At 44.6% G+C, this 15,251-nt stretch overlaps 1 protein-coding gene across 1 annotated transcript in view; it reads right to left on the reverse strand.

Annotated features, from left to right (window-relative positions):
* Positions 1-5,127, reverse strand: part of SEZ6L (seizure related 6 homolog like) — a 105,942-nt gene extending 100,815 nt beyond the window's left edge. The window contains exons 1-2 of the mRNA XM_036760635.1: positions 5,124-5,127; positions 3,560-4,297 (exon numbers count right to left, since the gene is read on the reverse strand). Coding sequence (XP_036616530.1) covers positions 3,560-4,297; positions 5,124-5,127 — 742 coding nt within the window. The remainder of the gene's footprint in view (positions 1-3,559; positions 4,298-5,123) is intronic.
* Positions 5,128-15,251: the final 10,124 nt, after the last annotated feature.

The following is a 15,251-nucleotide window of genomic DNA, read 5'->3' on the forward strand; positions in this document are numbered from 1 at the left end:
CAAAAAGCTATCTCAACATAAGGCATCCTCAAGGCAGCTGTGCCTCAGTGAGAAGGGCAGAGGATTGGAAGCCAAGAGACAGGACACAGCCTGTCCTCCCAAGTCACAGAGAAGGCTGAGGCCATCGGATGCTAGCCTCCTCAGCACCAGTCTTCCATTCCTTAACACTTTCTAGGCATCATCACCCCCACCCTTCTTCCCTCTGGGCAGAAGTCTCACAAAGGCTAATGAATGCCTTGACCTGCACCCCCATTCACTTCTACTCATCCCTTCTTCCTGTGCATCTTCCACCTCCCCTTCATCACTGACTCTCTTAGTCCTAATAGAAGCCCTCCATTGACCCTGACTCGGAGGTGGATGCCCAGTCCATTTCTCCAAGCTGCCTCTCCACAGTGGTAAAGCTTAAACCCAGCTCTCCTGACTCTTGGTTCTATACACTCACCACTACACCCAGGTGCATTACAGCTGGGCTGCATTGAGTTGAGAAGGGCTTTCTGCAGCTTAGGAGTGTCTGCTTCTGCCCCTGGCTCACTTTTCCTTCTACCCTATCTTCCTTCTATGAATGGGACAATGTAGGCACCCACAGCCAGATTCCTATAACAGTCATGGCCCTGAATTAGGAGGCCATTCAGCCATCCCCATCCCAAACTCTTCTACCCTTCATGGCTAAATTTATTAACAAAGTTTATACCAGATACCTCTACTTGTTCATTACCCACTTTCTCACTAATTTCTTTCGATATGGCCTTTATCTCTATCACTCTACTGGAATTACTTTCTTGAAAATCACTAGACATTTCCCAATGACCAAATCCAATGGCTGCTTTCCACCCCAGCCCCTTTCAGCCTCTCTCAACCTTGACCTTCCCACAGCTTTTCCCATTGACAATCACCCCACCCTCTCTTACTGTTTATGCTCTCCTCCCTTTGACCTAAAAGATGCCATATATGTTTACTTCTCATTCCATTTACAACTCCTTTTCTAGCTCTTTCAGTGATTTCCCATCTTTGTCCTGACCATTGTCTTGCATGGTTATTCTAGGAGGGTCTTTTTTGGCCCTCTTCTCTTCTCTCTTTGCCCTCCCTCCTTTTGTGGTCTCATGAACTTCCATGACTTCAACAGCCTCTATGCAGGGGGATCCTGGTGCCTTATCTCCATTCTGCGTGGCTCCAGGCCATCCTCCATGCTAAATTGATATTCCTGAAGCACAGATGTTATTCCCCTGCTCAAGAAGTTTCAGTGAGTCCCTATTTCCTGAAGGATAAAACAATTCTCCCATTTGGCATTTAAAGTCTTTCATATTTGGCTCCACTCTTCTCTCCTTTTCCCTCCTCTCTCAGTCTACTCCCATTCTACCTTTTAGATTCTTTTCATAGTTTTGTTAACTCCTCTAGGGTAGGGATGGTTTCATTTTGATCTGTGAATCTCCTAAGCTTTGCACAGAGCCTGGCACAGAGTAGGCACTTGATAAATGCTTCTTGATTGATTGATTAGTCACTTCTCTCTATCCATTCTATGATTCCACCAAACTGGATAACTCTTTGTTTCCTGAACATTCACTGAGTTTTCCCACCCTTACGTCTTCCATGGGCCTAGAAATCTCCCCTCCCTCTTGTTGAACCTTGTGTTTTTCTTTATCCTTTAAAGCCCAACTCCAATGCCTCTTCCTCTCTGGGACCTTCCTGGATCTCCCTGGTTGATAATGACCTTCCTTCTTGGATCTCACACTTTGTTCTGCACCTCTCTAAGGAATTAGTGATGTCATAGTGTGCACCATAGGTATTTGTGTTTGGGTCACACCTCCTCTTAGATTACGAACTCCTAAATTATCTCAGCTCCACACAGTAGGAGGAAGACTGATACAGTGGATAGGTCACTGATGGTTCACTTAGAGTCAGAAAGACTTGGGTACAAATCCTGTTCCTGATATGCTGATATTTCTCTCTCTCTCTCTCTCTCTCTCTCTCTCTCTCTCTCTCTCCTCTCTCTCTTCTCCCTCTCTTTATTTCTCTATCTCCTCTCTCTCTCCCTTCTCTCTCTCTCTCCCCCCCTCTCCTATTCTATTTGACCTTGGGCAAGTCACTTCATTTCTCTGGACCTCAGTTTCCTAGCCATAAAATGGGAAGAACCGCATCAATTTCATTGAGTTGCTGTGAGGAGTAAATGATATAGTTTGTAAAGTGCCTTGTAAACCTTAAATGCTACATAATTAGGAGAAGAAGAGCTCTGGACATGGTGTTATGAAAAACCTGCATCTGAATCTTGCTTCTAGTACTTCTTGGCTGTATAACCATAAGCAGATCATTTAAACTTTCCAAACCTTAGATTACTCATCACTAAAATGGATAGAGTAAGATTTGTATCGTGGAGATGACCTGCAGTTATGGATAAAATTCTGGGCTTGGAGTTAGGAAGATCTAGATCCAAATTTTACCACTGATCCTAGCTGTGTGATCCCAGGCAAGTCACAACTTCTCTGTTTTTGGAAATGTCCTGGACCTTACCTACTAAATCATCTGCTTGGTAAAGGGAGTTCCCACAGTAGAAGTTTCCTATACTAATCCTTGGCATAGGAAGTATACCTCCTACCTTACAGGGTTGTTAGGAGGAAAACATTTTCTCTACTTTAAAGTGCTTGGAACATATGAGTATTATTTTTATTTTTATTCCTACCATTTATTAGCCATATATCCCCAGAAAAGTCCCTTCTATTCAATCCTTTGTAAGATTGTGGGAGAAGGGGGGTATTAACACTTGTTCCACATACTTCAGAGACCTGTTTTGATGGTCTCAGAATAGAGAATGGTGTAATTAACAGAGAACTAGAGTTGGAGAAAGAGGACCTGTGTTTGAAGTCTGAATCTGTTACTTGTGGGGTCTTGGGCAAGTCACCTAATTTCTTTGAGCTTCAAAGAAGTTTCTAGGATTATAGTAATACATCATGTTACAGTGGAAAGTGCTATGACTCTGAAGTCGGAGAACCTGGGTTCAAATCCCATACTGGCAAGTCACTTAAGCTCTGGGGGTCTGTTTCCTCATCTATAAAATGAGAAACTCAGACTAAATGGTCTCTGAAGTCCCTTCCAGCTCTAGAACTATAATCCTACAACCCTAAATTACTTAATCTTGCTGGGACTCAGTTTCCTCATCTGAAAAACAAGGGAGTTGAGCTAGGTGGCCTCTAAGGTATCTTTTACCTCTATATCTACCCTTCTATAAGTTTTCTAATCATCTGGGCTTATAATTTCAGACTCATTTTCAACTCTTACCTCTTACTGTAATAGTGGAAAGAACATTGCAGTCGAAGTCCTACCTTTAACTCAAAGATCTATGTAACCTTGGAAAATCACTTCTCTTTTCTGGGCCTCAATTTTGTCATCTGTAAAATGAGGGCATTGGACTAGATGGCCTCTGAAGTCCCTTTCAGCTCTAGAGATAGGAACCTATGATTAGTTTGTAAACTGCAGAAATCCTGCTTAATGGCAGCTACTAGTTATTATCATTACAAGGTTCAAAGGTTTCCCACCCCATAGCTTAAGCCAAAGAAGGCCTCCTGACCTGGAGCCTGCTCTGTGGTGATGACTGTGGTTGTAATGATGGTGGAAGTGGTTGTCTCTTGACTCTCCTCTGAGGCTGAGCTGGTCAGATCATTCTCTACCATCTTCTCCTTCAGAGGAATGGGACTGGCTCCATCCTCCCCTGGAGCATCCTGAGCTGTGGGAATTGATGCCTCGGCCTCATCTGGACTTTGAAGCAAGGTGTGTTCTAGGAGTGGCAGGGAGGTATAGGGGGAGATCTCCAAGGGGGCTGGGGTAGTGGGGCCACCGCCTCCTTTCCGTCCCAACCAGGAGGGTTGCTCAGCTGTCCCATGTTTGCCCTCCAGGGCGCCAGAGGCCAGGTCCCCTGGCACATGGGGATTTTCTGTAAAGAAGAAGAAGCCTGGACTGGAGGGGGCAGGCTGGGAAGCCATCCTCTGCAGCATGGAAGGAGTAGTCTTTGGCCTCAAATGCTTCCTTGCTGTGTTCACTTGCTTGAGAGAAGGGGGTTTCTTCCGTGGTGGAAAGGCATGCTTCCCACTGGCCTCTGTGAGGGCTGTTGACATTGGCAGGTTTTCGAGGGGAGCCGGAGCTGTTCCCTCAAGCTCCAGCTCTGCAACTTCTTCCTCAGACTGGGCTGCACTTGGGGTGGTACTCACTTTGCCTTCAGTATTCTCCTTACTGATCTTGTTGTTTGCCAGTTCTTCTGGGTGCAGGTGGTACAGGCTGGAGGGCCTGACCCTCCCTTCTGGGTAAACATCTAGGAAGGAAAAGAAAAGATTCAAGTCAACTCTTGGTTATTTGTCTAGGACTATGGACTGTGACAGCAGAAGAGACCTTGTAGGAAATGAGAGCATCCAGTCCAGTGCCCTCATCTAACAGATGGGGAGACTGAGGCCCAGAGAGAAGCAATTTCCCAAAGGTCACATAGAGCATTGGGGCATTGAATGTCAGAGCTGGAGGGATCTTAGAATAGAGAATGTTAAAGCTGGGAGGGGCTTTCAAAGAGGTCATGGTTATAAGGGACCTTAGAGCATAGAATGTCAGAGCTAGGAAGGGTCTTGGAACAGAGACTGTCAGAACTGGAAGCAGCTGAAAGAGAGAGGACTGTCATAGTTGGAGGGCACCTTAGACCTAAGATGTCAAAGCTGGAAAAGACCAAAGAGAGAAAGAAATTCATTCTGGGTTCTAGGTCCTTCCCAGCTTTGACTTTTAATGTTTTCCTTCCTTCCTTCCTTCCTTCCTTCCTTCCTTCCTTCCTTCCTTCCTTCCTTCCTTCCTTCCTTCCTTCCTAGAAGAAAAGGATTAGAACACAAAATGCTAGATCTGGACAGGACCTAGCTGTTTTTGCCTTGCTAATCTGAACTCTGGGTCACCCCCAGCATTCACCTTCTCTGCTCCCACTGCTGAGCTGCCAAGTACTGCTGGAGGAAGACTATTCCAGATTAATGCTAAGTAACCTAAATTGAGATCTCACTGTTGGACTGTAATTCTTTTATTCTGATTTGACTGCCTCTCTATCACCCTTTCCCAAGTGTCTATTTCAATCCTTCTCCTCTCTCCTCAAGCTCACAAGTTCACCTCACCCATCTTCCTCTCCACAAATATTCTTGCCTCCCACTTTATTGAGCAAAGTTGGACCATCTATTGTGATTCTTCCCCTCCCCTCCCCTCCTCCATATCTCAAACCACCTTTCCATGTTCACCCATTCTCTTATCCTTTGTTCTAGTCTCAGAAGATAAGGCAGTAATTTGCTATGCCCAGCCTCAGCTTTCACTTGTGTTTTTGATCTTATCTCTTCCAGTCTCCTCTAGTCTCTTCCCATCAATCACCTCCAACTTCCTAACTTTATCTTCAATCTCTCCCCATCTCCAGTCTCCTTTCTTGTAGCCTACACAGATGTACAGGTTTTCTTTATCTTAGAAATGAGCAAGCTGATAACCTTCTTTTGACCCCATCATCCCCTTATGCTATCTCCCTATATCTTTCTTCCCCTTGAATGCCAAATTTCTAAAAAATAATATTGTCTATACTCATTTCCTCTAACCACCCACTCATTTCTCAACTCCTTGCAGTCTAGTTTTTGACCCCGCTGATTAGATGAAATGTGCTTTGCAATCGCTTCTTAATAGCTAAATCTTATGATCTCTTCCCAGTCCCCATCCTCATTGACATTTCTATAATATGGGACATTGTTTCTCTCCCCTCCTTAGTTTCCTTCCTTTGACTCCCACTGTTTTTTCTGGTTTTTTTGTCTTTGTACTCAGTGTCCTTCCCTGGTTCCTCCTCCTTCTATTGTCCCGAAAATGTGAGTGTCCCCAAAGTCTCTATTATGTGTTCTCTTCTCTTTTGTATTGACATCTTTCTTGGTGTTCCCATCCTCTTCCAGGGGTTCAACAACCACTTCAATGTAGATGACTTCAAAGTCACTAAATTATCTCCTCCTGATCTCTCCCCACATCCAAAACTGCTTTGTGGACAATGCTACCTAGATCTCCTGCTGGCAGCTTCAAGTCAACATGTACAAAATGGAATTCATTGTCTTCAACTTTTGATCCTGTCCCCAAACTCCCTCCCTGATATCTGCCCCTTGACTTTTTTTATTGATAGTAACAGAAAAGAATGCTGGAGAAACATGGGTTAGAAGCTCAACTTTTCAACAGCCTATATGTGGGACCTTGGATAAGTCATTTAACCACTCAGAGCTTCAGTTTACTTGTCTGTAAAATGGAGGAAAAGATGCTTTAAAAATGCTTATTCACAGGGTTGCTAGGAAGTTCTCTATTAAGCACAAGGGACTATAGAAACTGAGATGCTATTGATATTTTTAAAATTACTTTTGCTATTAGCACAATGGTCCTTTCAGTCACTTGGGTTGGAAAGCTCAGTCATCCTCCCTCACCTCCCACATTCACCCAGTTGCCAACTCGATTTCCTGTTCTATTAGCACAAGTCTATACCTTTCTCTCTACTTCCATAGCCAACACTCTATTCCAGACCCTTGCCACCTCCTCCATGAACTTCTATAATTATTCACTCATTTGTTATAGGATTATGGGACTACAAACCTAGGGCTGAAAACAATCTCAGAGGCTACTGGGTCCGACCCCCACATTTTAGAAGGGGGGTGGGAAACTGAAGTAAAGAAGAGTCCTAATATCCTAGATTGAGACCTCAAGGGGCGTCTAGTCCAACTCTCCACTTTGTACAGGTGGACAAACGGAGGTTCCATCTTCCTGTCCTCTGCCTCACCTCCCAATAGTTGACCAAAATGATTAAATTGCAAATCCATCATGTCAAGCCCCCTCAGTGTCACCTTCTCCTGCTCAATAGACTGTGATGGCTCCCTAGTGCCTCCAGGATCAAATCTAGAATCATCTATTTGGCATTCAGAGCCCTCCAGAACCCAGCCCCTCCTACCTTTCCAATATTCTTATGTCTTAATCACTGATGAGTACTCTTCGATCGGGTGACACCGATCTCCTTCCTGTTCCGTGACCAAGACACTCCATCTCTTGACTCTGAGCATTTTCTCTGGCTGTTCCCCACGCTTGAAGTGCTTTCCCTCTTGGCTTCCCTGGCTTCTTTCAAATCCCAGCTAAAATTCCATCTTTTACAAGAAGCCTTTCCCAACCCTTCTTGATTCAAGTACTTTCACTCTCTAATTATTTCCTACTTTTCCTGTATATAGCTTATTTGGGGGTAGCTAGGTGATTCAGTGGATAAAGGACCAGGCCTGGAGTCATGAATACCTGAGTTCGAATCTTGCCTCAGATACTAGGTGCATGGCACTGGGCAAGTCACTTAACCCTGTTTGCCTCAGTTTCTTCATCTGTAAAATGGGCTGGAGAGGGAAATGGCAAACTACTCCAGCACCTTTGCCAGGAAAACCCCAGATGAGGTCACAAAGAGTTGGACATGACTGAAATGACTGAACAACACTAACAAAATAGCTTGTTTGTACATATTTATTTGTACATTGTTTCCTTTGTTAGACTGAGCTCCTTGAGGGAAAGGCTGTCTTTTACCTTTTTTTTGTATCTCCAGCACTTAGCCCAGCTCCTGGTACCTAGCAGGTGATTAGCAAATGTTTACTAATTGATAAACTCCACACAGCTGACAAATTTATCTTTTTTAAGTGATAGGTCTGTTCATGTCATTTCCCTCCTCAAAAACACTCAGTGGCTCCCCATTGCCTCTAGGATGAAGTTTAGATTCCTTAGTCAGGTGTGTAAAATCCTGCAAAATCTGAGTCCAAACTTCACAGAACAAATCCCCTAAATAAAAGGATTTGTTCTGTAAAATTTGGACTCAGTCGAAAGTCTGCACTTGAGGACCTAGAAGGCCACATGTGGCCTCGAGGCGGCAGGTTCCCCACCCCTGCCAGCTACACCCCATAGAGAAGGAAGCTGAGATGGAAGTGACCTGCCAGATGTTACACAAGGAGTCAGGACTAGAGTGAGCCCATGTTTCCAGTCCCCTGGTTGGGGGTCAGCCGTTGAATGTCTTTCAGTAATGAGATTCCATCCCTGCCTGCTTTGGGCAATGTCAATACTAGAAGAACAGAGCAGTCCTAGACGAAGAGTAAAGTCCTGGGGCTTGAACTCCAGACTTTTTCTAGAGCCTTAGTTCTGACTGCTGGACCTTGCTGTCCCCATGCTGCCCCTGGGGCAGCCCTCTGCCTGCCGTGCAGCTGAGGAGGCTGCTTTGCTCTCATAGATTGAGTCTCTCCAGCTCATTCTATATGGACTGCAGTACTTTGCTTCTGGCATCAACAGATGCTCATGTTGTGTAACACTGGTTAGAATCCAGCCATCATTCCAGGAGAGCACAGGCTCTGTCTGCATCCTACATGGGCCTGGTCCCAGTGCTCAGGCTGTGTGTCTGTGAGCTGGCCCGGGAAGGGGAAAGGAGGCTGTCAATTGGCCAGTTTTGTTGGGTCTTTCTAAAGAGTGATAGCCGGGCAATCAGAAGACCCAGATTCAAATTCACCTCTGCTACTTACTATATGTGGCATGGATATAGGGTAGTGGAGTCAGAAGATCTGGGTTCAAATCCAGGCTCTATCTACCATTTACTACCTTGGGAGCAACTAGGTGACACAGTGGTTAGAGTCCTGGGAGATCCTAGAGACCTCAGCTCAAATCAAACCTCAGACACTTACTAGCTATGTGACCCTGGAAAAGTCATCTAACCTCTATTTGCCTTAATTTTCTCATCTGTAAAATAGGGATAATAATAGCACCTACCTCCCAGGATTGTGAGGATCAATTGAGATAATAATTATAAAGTGCCTAGCATAGTGCCTAGCACATAGTAGGGACGATGGAAATGTTAGCTTTTATTATGGAATCCTACGCAACTCACTTCATTTTTATGGACCAGTTTTCTCTTCTAACAAATAAGGGTTTGGACTCGTTGGCCTGGAAGGTCTACGATCCCATTAATTCAGCCACCTCTCCTCCCAGGGGATTCTTAGTCCAAATGAACAGGTTTAACCATCACCATGGTCTAAATAATATTGAGAATCAGGCAGAGGAATGCCCTGACCCAGGAATCAGAAGTGCTGGGTTCCAGTCTGTCAGTAACTGCCTGCATGAGCTAGAGCATGCGTGCTTCCCTCTCTGGTTTTCTGGCCTTTATCGCAAAGGTGTTGGGTTTTACAGCCCCTGAGTCTCTCCCAGCTGTGACCTCTCTTGTTCCAAGGCCCCATCCTTGTTCTGACATCCCCTGTTCTGAGGCCCCTCCAGCTCTGACATTTCCTGCTCTAGGGTTTCTCCCAGCCCTGACATTCCCTGTTCTCAGGCCCCTCCCAGCTCTGGACAGTTTGGTGAAGCCTCTGGATCCCTTATAATCATGTTTTTAAATGCACAAAATACAATGCATAGAATTATAAAGGAAACCAATTAATTGAGATAATTACACACACACACACACACACACACTCACACATTTCATGCACCCTGGATTAAGACACCTGCCTAGCCTTTTGCAGTTAACAAAACGCTTTGCCCACAATGGGAAGGACAGCTGGAGCCATGTTGTGTGCAGCCTTCAAAGCCAAATGGAGGAGTTTGTGTTTGATCCTTGAGGGAAGCAGGAGCTGAGAGGGTTTGTTTTTTAGCAGAGGAGTGCCATAGTCAGATTGGTGCTTTAGGAATACACATTTGGCAGCAGAGTGAGGATGGTTTGGAGAGGGGAGAGCTGGGGAGATCAGTGAGGAGGCTGAGGTCTGAGAAAGAGATGATGAGGCTCTAATGGGGGGTGGGGGTGGGGTGGATGTTTGAAAAGAAAGAAAGGGATAGTTTGAATCTCTCTAATTATCGTGATTTAGAGCATTTCTTCATATGGCTATTGTTAGCTTGGATTTCTACCTCTGAAAAGTGCCTATTCATTGTTGTTCAGTCTTGTCTGACTCTTCGTGACCCCATGTGGGGTTTTCTTTGCAGAGATACTGCAGTGGTTTACCATTTCCTTTTCCAGCTCATTTAAAAGATGAAGAACTGAGGCAAACACAGTTAAGTGACTTGGCCATGGTCACCCAACTAGTAAGTGTTTGAGGTAGGATTTGAACTCAAGAAGATGAGTCTTCCTGACTCCAGGCCTGGCGTTCTAGCCACTTCCACATAGTTCCCTATTTATATCCTTTGGGAAAAAAAGAAAGAAAAGAATAGATCCAAGGGATGTCTTGAAGATAAAACTGACAAGAGATTGGATTTAGGGAGATTAGTAAGGGGGAAAATTCTAGGTAGCTGGGAAGATGGCAGCGTCTTCAGGAGAAACAAGGAAGTTTGGGGGAGGGTCAAGTTTTCTTGGGGAGGATAATGAGATGGAAGACTTTTTAAAAAGATGAAGCACCTGGAGAGTAGGACAAATGAGCTTGGGATCATACATGGGATCGTATGCTGTAAGGGCCAGGGCAGCACAATGTTCGAAATGGAGCAAGGAAGACCTGCATTCAAATCCTGCCTCTTACATCTAGTAGCTGTGTGACCCTGAGCAAGTCGCTTCACTTGGTCTAAGACTATAGAGAGGGAGTGTGGTACACCGGAAGAGTCTGAAGAACAAAGACTCCCATTCCAATCCCATGTCAGGCACTCACTACCTGTGCAGGCTTGGGTCTGTTTCTTCATCTTTAAGTTAAGTTAACAAGCATTTATTAAGTGACTTACTCAGGGTCACACAGCTAGTAAGTGTCTATAGCCAGGTTTGAACTCAGGAAGATAAGTTCCTGACTCCAGGAGAAGTGCTCTGTGCACCATGGCACCACTTAGCTTCCCAAGGGATTAAAAAAGAGAAGAAATGATTTTTTTTGGGGGGGGGGAAATCATCTGACCATGGCTACCCTAAGCCAGATGGTCTCCTGCTTGTCAATACCCCTCTCCTTTATCTATGGAGCCCTAAACTGTATTTTATACTACTAACCAGAACAGAGGGCAAGGGGACTGTCCTCTTTCTAATTCTGGACATCGGGCCTCTCCTATTTCATCCATTTAGAGTTCTTGGCTTCTGTATCTCCCTGTTACCCTGAGGAGATTTCCCCTAAAGTCAATGGCTTTGTCTCCATTGGGGTCCCCTGGGCAAAATGAGGGGGGAGAAATTGTAGTAGCTAAGGAAAGTGCTTCATGAAGTGAGATCCAGCTGAGCCAGAGGGAGAGTCGGCCCTTTCCATGGAAACCAGGGTTGCTAAGGAATGTACTTAGTATGCTCTGCAGGAGGCTCTCCCCCTGTCCCCTACTCCCCCTCAACACACTCAACTCCTCAGAGATCTCAAATGAGCCTGTATTCTGCAGGTTTTAAAGTTGAAGATTAAATTCACTGCAATTATTTTGTTACTTTTAGCCACCAGCTTACGCAGGAAAAATGGCCTGATGAGAGAAGAGTGGGGGGAAGTTATGATGGCCGTGGTGCTGGTGGTGCTCATGATAGGGGGAATCTAGGGGGCCTGGGCTCTCAAACTGCCAAAATGGCAAATGAGAACTGTCTTTCCTGGTGGGCCACAGGGCTATCATGGGTGGTGAGCTCTGTTTCCAGGCAGGTTTGTGTATATTGTGCCAGTAATCCTAGGATTTAGAATCTCAGGATTTAGGGTGCTTAGAGCTAGAAGGGCCCTTAGAACCTAGAACCACAATGCTAGGAGGGACCTTAGAACAGAGAATGTAAGCTTCTGGAGAGCAAGACTGTCTTTTTGCTGTTCAGTCATCTCAGCTGTGTCTAACTCTTTGTGACCCCATTTGGGTTTTTCTTGGCAAAGATACTGGAGGAGTTTGCCATTTCCTTCTCCAGCTCATTTCACAGATGAGGAAACTGAGGCAAACAAGGTTAAATGACTCACCCAGGGTCACACAGCTAGTAAGTGTGTGAGGCCAGATTTGGACTCAGAAGATCCTGACTCCAGGCCCAGAGTTCTATCCAACTACTGTGCTACTTAGCTGCCCATTTTCACAAGAATTTGATTTGGGGCATCATATACCTTGTTTATTTATTTGACGTACTTACCTTCATGCTACTTGTTCCAGGAGATAAAATTGCTGGTTACAGATCATGAAATGGATCAACAAAGGTAGTGAGTAGGATGCTAGTGCTAGAACCCAGGGTTCCTTATTTGGTCCAGGCCAATGCTACCTTTGATGAATGACTTACTAGCCAGTACACATTATACTGGATAGTGGGTTAGGTTGTGAGCTCCTTGAAGGCAGGGATTTTTGCCTCTTTTTGTATCCCCAGTGCTTTGAACAGTGCCTGGCACATAGTTGGTACTCAATTAATGCTTCCTGATTGATTAATTAATAATGAAACCAAGTACAAAAGAAAGGACAATTCACACACACACACACACACAACTTTCTGAGGCATTGACTGCAACTAAGGGAAAAGAGGCCCCAAGATGATGAAATGGTGGCTGTCATGATCTATTGGGCACCATTTCCCCAGCTGGTCTCGGGAGAGCAGAGTCATCATCTGCCCCATTCTTCAGTGATGGTGAATTAAATTTAGTGTTCCTAGAAAAGGACAAGCTACTCAAATGATGAGCCTCAACCTTTAAATGTCCAATTCAGGGAGTCTGGAGCCCTCATTCTTCAAAATCACAAGTCACGGCTTAGCATTATCTCAGCCACAAATTTTATTGTTTCATTAACTTTTGAGATAGAAGAGATTTTACAGGTCACCTAAACCAAGACACTCATTTTCCAGATGAGGAAACTGAGACCCAGAGATGTCATGGGATGATAAATTCATAGATTTAGGGCTTGAATGGATATTAGATTTCATCTAGTCAAACCTCATTTTACAGACTGGTAAACTGAGACCCAGAGAGGCTAAATGATTTTCTCAAGGTCACATAGGAACTGTCAGAGCCCAGACTCAAATTCAGGTTTTCTGACTCTAAATTGATTGCCTCTCTCCATCCCCACTTCCCTTCCTCACTATGCCATATTTCTTTTCCTACTGAGTCAACCAAGGATTTAGCTGAGCGGCATTTACAGGAATGCCAAAAATGCCACCGAGAAATGAACATGTCAGGGATATGGTGGTAAGTTTCAAGTACCACATGGTTATATCTGATGGTATTTTCTCCTTTCATCCAGATGTCCTGGCTTTAGGCAGAGTCATGGGAGCTGGTCTATCTGGTCAGATCTGCCTAGGAATTAACTTTTTCCTTAGGTAATAAATATGGTCACTCCTGTAATGACATAGGGCATTGAGGAATCTTTGTGTCAATATAATTGACAATTAATTGACAATAATTGACAGTTTAAGTGCCAAACAAAGGAGTCTCCTTTTTATACTAAATGTAGTAAAGAGCCCATGGGGCTTAAGAAGCAGGTGAGTGATATGGTCAGACTTGTGAACAGCTCAGTGCAGGATGGACCGGAGAAGAGGGAGCTTGGAGGCAGGAAGTCCCATGCCCATGAGGAGATGATTACAATTGGGATTACAGTAGCTTTAATTGACATTAAAGTGAAATTTTCCTCTTCAAAAGCTCCAGGACTGGTCATTTACAGAACTTCTCATTAAAGGAGCAGCTCATCTTTTTCACCAATGGACTTTTTCTATTCTTATCCATATGTTTAGCACTTTGTCATAACAGACTCATGCTCTTTGTTCCCCTATGACAGCATCTCCAAGCCAGAAGGGAATCTTAGCATTCTCATCACAAGTACAAAGCACATACCATACATTGCAGCTGCCCAGAGAGTCAGAGGACTTGGGGGTCAAATCCCAAGGCTGCTTCATGAACTTGGGTAAGTCCCAACCTCCCTGGGTTCCTTCCAACACTAAATCTGGAGTATGAGATGTGGGACAAAGGTAATCTGTCATCACATGTATAGGATATCCCAAAAGGCTTAACTTCAACAGCTTCAAACTGAGCCAAACCTTTTGGAACATTCTGAATTGGGGACAAGCATCATGGATTCTCCAGGTAAGTACTCCATATTCCTCATTTACCACATACTGTCTCACACAATTTCAACTATGAATTCAATTTGGGAAACAATTTAATCCAATCCTCCCAGCTTACAGCTGAGGAAACTGAGGCCAGGAGAGGGAAAATGACTTGTAACAAAGTGACACAGTGAGATTCCTGGTTAAGCCAGGACCAGGATCTGTGTTTGGAAGGGTTTGGGGAAGATACACACAGTCCTAAGGCAACAAGTTGCTAGATTAGTGAATCGAAGTACCCACAGTGACTGATACCCGCAAGTCTAGTCAAGGTTCCATCTCAGGAGCTAGCAAGCTCTATGTGTGTGAACTTGTACATAAAAAGAATACTCCTTCCATGTTTCTGACACCAGAGTAATTATCCCATAATTGCCCTCTGTGTATTAGATTCACCTCTATGAATGGGCTTCCCTTGTAATTCATGTTGAGTTCAGAAAAGAATGAACATTCTTTTATGTCCGGTTAAATCTCATCAGAGCTCTGGCTGGGCTCTCCATCCATCTTCCCCATGAATGAGCCCAGATAGCTCTTGGCAGCAGGATTTGATCTCTCCCTTGTATCTTTAACAATCTGATTAACTAAAAGTGACATCAGCTCCAGCTTATTAGCATTGGAACTTTGCTCTTCCTTTCTTCGCCCTCCCTCCCCCACCCATTCACTTTGGTTTTGCTGGGAGATAAGTTTGGTGGGGGTGCAGACTGGAGCATACCCTGATTTATTTCTGCACATGGAGATCAGCCTTGCAAGCCAGTGAGTCTTCTGCAGAGAGAGGGTAAGAAGATGAAGAGAGACACCAGACAGCTAATGAAAAGAAGCCCACAGTCTCAGATTGATCTGGATTCAATAATGCAGTGTGTGTGTGTGTGTATGTGTGTGTGTGTGTGGGGGGGAGGGAGGGAGGGAGGGAGAGAGGAAAGAAGAGAAGGAGAAGAAATTAAAGGAAGGGAGAGAGAGAGAAGAGAGTGAGAGAAGGAGAGAGAGGAAAGAAGAGGAAGAGAGGAAGTCAAAGGAAGGGGGGGGGAGAGAGAGAAGAGAGAGAGAGAGAGAGAGAGAGAGAGAGAGAGAGAGAGAGAGAGAGAGAGAGAGAGAGAAAATGGATTCAGACAGCTCAAGACTGATTTGAAAAGGAATCAAGAACAGAACCATATATTAAGTCAACCTTGTGGCCAAGAAAACAAAACATCTGCCTCTTCCCACCCCAAGTGTTTCATTAGGCCATGTTTTCTCTCAGAATAATACAGTAAGGAATACAGTAAGGGTAGAGTCT

The sequence above is a fragment of the Trichosurus vulpecula genome, chromosome 1, assembly GCF_011100635.1.
Source record: "Trichosurus vulpecula isolate mTriVul1 chromosome 1, mTriVul1.pri, whole genome shotgun sequence".
Classification (NCBI taxonomy): Eukaryota; Metazoa; Chordata; class Mammalia; order Diprotodontia; family Phalangeridae; genus Trichosurus; species Trichosurus vulpecula.